An 8,687-nucleotide genomic window follows, 5' to 3' on the forward strand; every position below is an offset into this window, starting at 1 on the left:
CAATATATATAAATGATGAACAAAAATACAATTCAATAACATTTATGTTTTGTAAATTTTAATTTTCTTCATTGTGTACTGTACAATCAGAAATCTGCATTCATTTTTTTTTTAATATTCTACTCAAATCATATGCATATCATCATCAATTTTCCATTCATCAAGGTCAGGTTGAGTATTCTAATTTTATCAAACTTTCACAATTTAGTTAAACTAGTGAATGAGGCTGGATTTACATGTTGGTATATGCATTTATTTTTCCTATATTATCAGTTTTTATATCTGAATTATTAACATTTAAGAAAAACCATTCCATATGTGATACTAAAATATTAACTGAAGAACCCTGAATACAAGACAAAATATATCAAGGAAAGAATTATCATCATACAGAAAAATAATGGTTTAGACCAACAATTCCGAGCCTTTTCCACTCCAAGTACCTCTCTTTCACAAAAATGGGACATTTCACATAATCATAAACATCATAAATGAATATCAATAAATAATTTCATGCATTTTCAAAAGTTACTTCACAATGATTGATTTTCAATTATTAATTTGCAGTTTAAAATACTATAGAATTTATTTTAATAATATAGACATGAAATTAATTGACAGAAAAGGTTAATTTAAAATAACTGATCTCAGAACTAAAAAAATATAAAATATTGAAATCCATAAAAAAATTAAAAACTTAGCAACTTTTTTTAATGAGTCTAGAAAATTTTGAATTGTTAAGATATGAGCTTTCTTTTAAATTAAAAACCTTACTGTTGCCAAACAATCTGCTGGATTATTCATTGAGCTACTTTAAGACTATTAAATAATTGAATATAAATCATGATGTGGTTAGAGATAGGCAGTTATGCTACCATATTATGGTAAATTTAATAATTAGAAATAAATTAATTTTTTTTTAGAATATCTAGCAATTGAAATAAATCAGGCTGATTTTTGTTATGAACAACTTGCTGATTTAATATTTCATTTGACAACCACTACAGATTTTTTCACTTCCCAACAGCATGTTCCAGATTGGGAATGCTAGTTTAGACTCGTGGATCATTAATAAACTGAAGAATTTAACTCAATTTGTCCAGATGTATGCTAAAATAATACAACTGACTGAAACAGTTTAAGTTTATATTTAGATAAAAGTTTGAAAAATGTGCTGTTTTGAAAATGAAATGGTAAAAAATATATTTTTAACAAAATGTTCATAATCTTTTTCTATTTTTATTAATTAAAAAAAAAAACAAATATTGTATATTAAAATATTAGCTGTTCTATTAATATAGAATTTTAAATTTTTTGGACTGTTCCAAATATGAGAGATGAGTCTTTCAACAGTGCTTTATAGTATTTAAATTTCTTAGGTATAAGCCTGAAGTCTTTTATCATGAGCATAGTCTACAAAAATAAAATATCTCCTTAATAATGGTTAAGTTTTGAAAAATTTTTTAAATATATTTCACATCCTAATTTCAACATAATTTATACATTACTTATTTTTTTTATAATAGTTCTCTCTCATTTGATCTTCATAAATAAAAAAAACTGTATAATTTGTGTGTTAGCTGAAGTTAAAAAAAATATTAAATAAGTGTTTCAAATATTTAAGTATTTTAGCTTTTTAATAACAGTTTAGTTTTCTTACAATTTTTTAAAATAAAACTCATAAGTATATATAATTCCAAGAAAAAATCCAAAACCCAGACAAAACTTTTTCTTCCAAATTCTTTCATATTTATATATTGTTTAAATATTTAAAACTGACTAGAACTAAAAAAAAAAAAAAAACATTTATGTATCAAATTGTTATATACTGAAGATATAATAAATTTAGAGAAAGTTTTTGAAAAAAAAATGATGTCTGGGTCATTCTTTCTTTGGACAGACATGTGGTTTATATATTAGACTTTATATTTTAAGTGCTTCTTGTTTATAACAATTTAATTTACTGAGTTAGTTTACAAATAACTGAGTACTAATTCTAGTTTTATTAGTATTTTTGCATCAATTAATCCACAATTTTAATCAAGTGAAGTTCTTAGTATGCACATTGTTAAAGCAGTATGCTAAAAAAACATCAACTTATTTTTTTTATCTAAAAAAATAACTTTATATTAAATAATATTAATAAATTTTTTTCAACAGGGGTGGTAATTTTATATATAATAAAAGAAAATATTGTTTTGGATTATATTATCTAATTGATAGTAAATAATTAATTAGAAAAAGTATGAAAACTTAAAATTTTGACATAAATAGAAATTTTAAAAATTCTTAAAGTTAAGTACTTATTACAGAGATTTCAAAAGCAAATACTTTTGAAATCTCTGTAAGCAAAGACTTATTAATAGATTTTTCTAACAAACAAGATTACACCTGTTAAATATTAGAAATCTTTTAATCAAATAAATATTTTCTCAGTGTTTTAGATAATAAAGAAAGTAACAAAATAAAAAAGTTGGAAGTTCAAACAGTTTCTAAATCACAACAGTTTCTAAACCAGTTTAAATCAAAGATATTAAAAAAGGAAAACAAAAAATATACTTATATGTCTTTGATTACTTTCAAAATAGTTAATAAAGATATTAATGTATTAAGATTAAATAAATAAAAGAAAATTGGTAATGGATAGTTATTTGTTTACAGTGCAGAAAATAGTTCAAACACTGCAAGGCTGGAATATCTGAAGATCTCCTATGTAGATCAAAAGCATTTGTTTTTATTTGCATTAAACTATGCTGGATTTTCATTTGTAAGGTTCAGAGGTTTGTGTTTTTTAGTGCAGAAAATTTTAAATAAGTTCAAATTCAAAACAATTATAAGTATATTAAACAACCTAAAGCCCAATAATATGTAGATACATAGCCAAACAATTACCTTACATACTTGGGCTATAAATCTGCTATTTTTAATAATTAATATTAAGTAATTTGCTACTAGAGGTATTCTAAATATTGTAAATTTATATAAATAATTTATTAATAATTATAATTTGATTAAAAATTATTTAATTTAAATAATTTATTAAATAATTTTTAATCATCTAAATTTTATCTAATATTTTAATATTTCGATCTAATATTTAGATTACCTCTAGTAGCAAATTACTTAATATTAATTATTAAAAATAGCAGATTTATAGCTTGAGTACTTAAGGCAATCATTTGGCTATGTATTCAAAACAATTTTCCTATATTTTCAATAAACTACAGAAACAGAAAAATTGTTGGCATACAATATGATAAAATAGCCTCAAGTGATTTAAATACAGTGAAATTATGAATACAGAATACATAAAAAAGCATCTGTTGAAGTTTGGAAATAATTATATTTATGTAAAAATTCAAAGCAAAACAAAAAAAATCATGCCAATAATAATAATATAGTAAATCGGTATGTTAATAATTGTTCTGTTTGATTTGTTAATATTGCATAAAACTGAGATTTAATTATATGACTAAAAATAGAATAGTTTATTAAATTATATATTATATTATATATATATATATATATATATAAAGTATATTATATTTTAATATATTTTAGTCTGATTATTAAATTTCAACATATATTTGGTAAAATGAGATTAAATCATTAGTCAGACTTATTGTCTAACTTCTGTCAATAATATTTTATCATCACAACTTTCATATATTTATCTTTTGAAATGTGTTTATTTGAATTTGTTATAATTGCTTGAATAATAAATTTAAAAATACATATTTTTTCCTACTTATTAATGTAATGAGGAAATCTTTAATAAAGCTCAAAAGAGATTAATTAAGTATAATATGAATTATTCAAATACAGTAAGTAAAATAAATTGATATACAATAATAAGAACATTTTTGAATAATAGTTTTAATTTAGTTACAATTAATTTCTTGAAACTTAATTTTTAATTCTAATGACAACTTAGAAAAATATCATTATATTATATTTATGCTATAATTAAAATAAAACCTATGTATTGGTATAATGACATTTAATATTCAATAATAATATCCTCAAAACAATTAATATAATAAAACTGCATATGTATAGATTACAAAATGATAAAAATTGCAAATATCCTGTAGTTCTTCATAAGATTTGGTTCTTTATTAGAAGTAATGTTTGTTTATATAAATGCCATAGATTTTGATTATTTGATACTTAATAAAGTTCAAACCGAATTGAATTATTTAAAAAATACACAAACTTAAATATAATGAACTAATTAATTTATTACAAACACATTTTCAGATTTGATCAGATTTAAAAGTTTTCAATAAAGATTTTAAATATAAAAAACATCACACTTTAAACCAAATTCTAATTTGTTTACTTAAAATGTTACAGAATAATTATATAAACATCTAGTACTAGAGAAAATAAAGTATAAACATCTACACTATAAGTTCTTAATGAGAAAGAAAAGTTTAAAGAAACATACTTCACAAAGTATGTTTTTTTCAACTTTAAAAAAACAAACTACAAAGTATACTAATACTTCATATTTCAAAATTTAATTCAAACTGTTTGATAAGAATCATCCGTCAAAATACACTTATTATAATTTAAAACTTAATTAATTTAGAATTACAAATTTCGTGTGCACAATCATCATCGTCTCTGTACCAGTTAAAACAATAATTATTTCCTATAATTTAATATTACTAACCCGTATTCAAGATATATAATTTCAATAAATATGTTTAATCTGCATTAATAGTAATATAATTATACAATAATTGAATGTTAGAAAAAAATATTTTAATTTGAAAATTAAGTATACAAAAATTTTAAACAATAAACAAATGGTGATGCCAGTACATATAACGTTCAAATTATTATATTCATTAATCATAAAAATTAAAAAAAATAATAATAAGACGACAGAATCGCACGCCATATCCAATCTAAACAGCACTGCCATTAAAGGAAATCACACGGTTTAAAAGGACATTTTTGTTTAAGTCCCCTACAGAGAACCTCCATCACTTATTTTTTCTTTTTTAATTCAAAAAAACTTTATCAAACTAAAATAATACTTGCTAAAATATATATTTTTTAATTTTTTAAAAATATCACAAAGAGATTCAAATACTAAATCCTTATTAAGTTTATATTCATTGGGTACAAGGTCTTTTATAAGTTAAGGATATAGCATGGGTCTTTTAATACCCCTGCCTAAAAACCTATTGAACAATAACTGAACTTATAGCCTTGGGATGATGTCAAGGTTTTAAATGATGACTCAAGTTTTGGATATTTCATTGAACTAAACAGAAAAAGCAAAAAAAGTGTAATAAATGGATTAACTGTGTGGGATTCAAGAATGTTTCAGTTAAAATATTATATATAAAAGTAAAAAAATGGAAGAATCAAATGATTTAGTTTTGCTTATACATTATCATTCAATCTATCAATCAAATATATAATTTTTTTTTTAATATATATATTTTCCATCTCTAAACAATCCTCGCGACATAATCCACTATTCTGTGTTTGTACGATTATTGGCATTTAAAAAATTCAACAATGATCAAACATCCGTTCTAATGCATTAAATGCCATCACAAGTAGGCTTAGTGTTATCACTTATTGACAGTTAATTCCGTTAAATATAAGTAATCGCACGGTCGTACAGATGATTAATAAGGAAAAGTAGATTATTTAGATGATGTATAATCCGATTTACCTTTAAACTGTTGAGATCAATGTCGTCTAAACTGCAATTGACACTCGGTTGGGTCAGCGCCATTTTCCCAATGGGGCGACGATCCCACAAACAACGAAACAGACGATACGATTCCGGTTCTTCTTCGACGACTAACCTCTATGACCAACAACAAATTCCTTATCCTCGGCAGGAACATCCAAATTTTGTCACTGGATAAACATCTTTGTGGCCAAGCAACCAACAAAATGTAAACGGTGATGACGCACCCAACATCACCAAATTATCACCACCCTTCCGTGCTTCCTCCCCCTTTCCTCTGCTTCACTTTTTTTTTTTTTTAGCCCCCTCTCAGTAACTGATCTATCATAAATGTCGTACAATAAATTTTAAAAAATTGATTAAATATTTTAAATGTTTTTATTATTTAAAATAAATAATTAATACGAATTTTATTGTAAGCGAATCGTAATTTTAATTTTTATAAAATTTTATTATACAGCGCGTAAATTTTGAAAAGATGGCGTTTACAATAAATCAAAAAAATTAAATTTGAACTATGACTTTAAAAAAATACTTATTTCTATTCATAAATTGTATAAATCGATAAAGTATTTCTGCCTTTTTTTTATTTTATCAAATCTTGTACGGTACGTGTATAAGGTTATAAGCGCGGCTTTTTAATATACATATTTCTATTGTACATTTTTGAAAAATAGTTATTATACTTACTAACTTTAAAAAAATTATTTGGCCTCTAAAATTCTAAAAATATATTCCTTAAATAAATTCCATAAGTTATCTTTCATTGGATAATCAAATGCACGGTACATAAATCATCGCAATAAAGGATAAAAGTGAAAATATAGTTTCCTTGATGTGTTATAAAAATTATATGTTATAAATTTGCGAAATAGGAAAATGTAGAGGAAATATTATAATTTAATCTTTCCATTTATAATGGTAAATTAATTATAACATATGTTCTCGTTATTAGGAGAATCCCGGATTGATTCTCGATGATCCCCGCTTAAGTTTTGTAATGTTCGATAATTTAATAGCAGATATATTATTGAGTGAATTTCGATTAAATTTATTGTGCAATTTGCAAATTAAATGATTCTTTATAAGATAATTTTTATTATTTTGATGCGTTATAAGCAAAGAAATGCAAAAGCGAAAACCGATCCGTACTCCTTGCAACCGATCCCGTAAACTTAACCGATCGCATAATGTAAAAAAGCAAAAAAAAAAAAAAAACACAAATACATTTAAATATCAAAGTCAAACTGAACTCATTCATTATCAATTTTAGTTTTTAGACTCTATTTAAATTTTATTTTCAATAAAAATTGCATTTAACCAGAAATAGTACCAATCGATATCAAAATCATTTTCTAAAAATCGATTTTCTTTATTATTCAATTTAATTTTGGGAAACAAAATATGGAATAAATGGGTATATTTTAATATAGGAAAAATATTTACTGAAAAATAAATTAAATATTTAAAAAAATAATAATAATAATAATAATAATTAATTGAAATACTCCAGCGAAATATATACGTAAACGAGAATTTTAGAAATAATTAATCTTAAAACTGTTAAGAATATTTTATATTAATGTTCGTAGCGTGCCAAAAATTTAATAAATTTTAATAACAAAATTTATAACTTATCTCGTACGTAGTGAATTGTTAAAAACAGAAAGTAAGTACGAGTAGGACAAAATATACTTAAAAATTCAGTTTGTAATTATCGTCGCTAGATGGCAGCAAATTCGATATTTAACTTATAAATGACTCAATTCGTAAGCGGATGTACCGTACGTCCGTTTTAGCATCGTTTATATGAGTATTAGTCACATATTTTTGAAGAAAATTAATTTAAAAAATTAATTCTCTCTTTAAATGGCTTGTATAATTAATAGAAAGTCAATTAAAAATACTAAAGCGAATATATACATTTATTTATATAGGGGGATAGTATATGTAGTGCACAATTGTTTCTTATATTCTATTTTTACGCAGTTTAAAATCAAATTTTTATCCATTTTAATATTATTAATATACGCGCCTTTCATATTCCTTAATAAAAAAATTCCAAAAACAATCAAGTAAATTAGAGATCCGTAACTTATAAGCAGGATTTTCGAGGGAGTTAGGGATTAGGGATTTTTCTCGGAGCATTGGGAAAATTTAGGGGTTTTTAGTGGTTCTTATTTCTATAAAATTAATACCATTTATACCAACAGAAAGTAAAATCTTATTAATAAAGAACTATGCTATTTATTTATTTAAAAAAAATCGCTAAAATGGCCACTGTATACTCGTGCCCCACACAAATTCTCGTGGGCCCTACGTTTAATTGAATTTATATAATAATTTAAGTGTATAAAAGGGTTATTGTCAGTGATTTAAAACCGAATTTATTATTATTATTATTATTATTATTATTATTATTTTATTTTTTTTAGCCTTAGCAAAATATCATATCGAAATTGTTATCAATAACTAGATGATTACACTTTTGTCTCCATAATCTGATAAATTATTCGATTGTTTGTCAGTCCCTTAAACTTTTTCTTGTTCGATATCAGGAACATAATTTCCGAAGGGACTGATAACATCATTATGACTTTCTTCGTATCGATTGAATGGCCACGAATATCGAAAGATTTATAGAAATGAGGCCAAGGTTTTTACGTGATTTTTCAAGATAAAATAAAAAAAATTATTTATTATTATTATTATTTTTTTTATAAAAATACAATAAAGCCGGATTTTTGCAATTCAAAATGGAGGAAATTCTTTGAAATTAATGTTATCAACGCTAATGTTAAAGTGATTTGTTTCGCTTCGTAACACCGAACGCGTAGTGTATTAAATATGATACCTAGAGTTGTATTGTTTCAGACTAGTAGTTATTATTGTTATCGGATTATCTTCCAGCTACAGATCATAATAATAATATAATATTTCGACTAGATTAAATATTATTAACAATCGT

The 8,687-nt window shown here is 23.5% G+C and overlaps 1 protein-coding gene across 4 annotated transcripts in view; it reads right to left on the reverse strand.

Annotated features, from left to right (window-relative positions):
• LOC136988825 (serine/threonine-protein kinase mig-15-like) overlaps nucleotides 1-5,996 on the reverse strand; it is a 112,829-nt gene extending 106,833 nt beyond the window's left edge. For all 4 annotated transcript variants that reach the window (XM_067286816.1, XM_067286796.1, XM_067286807.1 and 1 more), the window contains exon 1: nucleotides 5,699-5,996. In XM_067286816.1, the coding sequence (XP_067142917.1) occupies nucleotides 5,699-5,761 (63 nt within the window). In that variant the 5' untranslated portion in view covers nucleotides 5,762-5,996. The remainder of the gene's footprint in view (nucleotides 1-5,698) is intronic.
• Between the last annotated feature and the right edge of the window lie 2,691 nt (nucleotides 5,997-8,687).

This window comes from Centruroides vittatus, unplaced genomic scaffold, assembly GCF_030686945.1.
Source record: "Centruroides vittatus isolate TY-2023 unplaced genomic scaffold, ASM3068694v2 contig_1276, whole genome shotgun sequence".
Lineage (NCBI taxonomy): Eukaryota > Metazoa > Arthropoda > Arachnida > Scorpiones > Buthidae > Centruroides > Centruroides vittatus.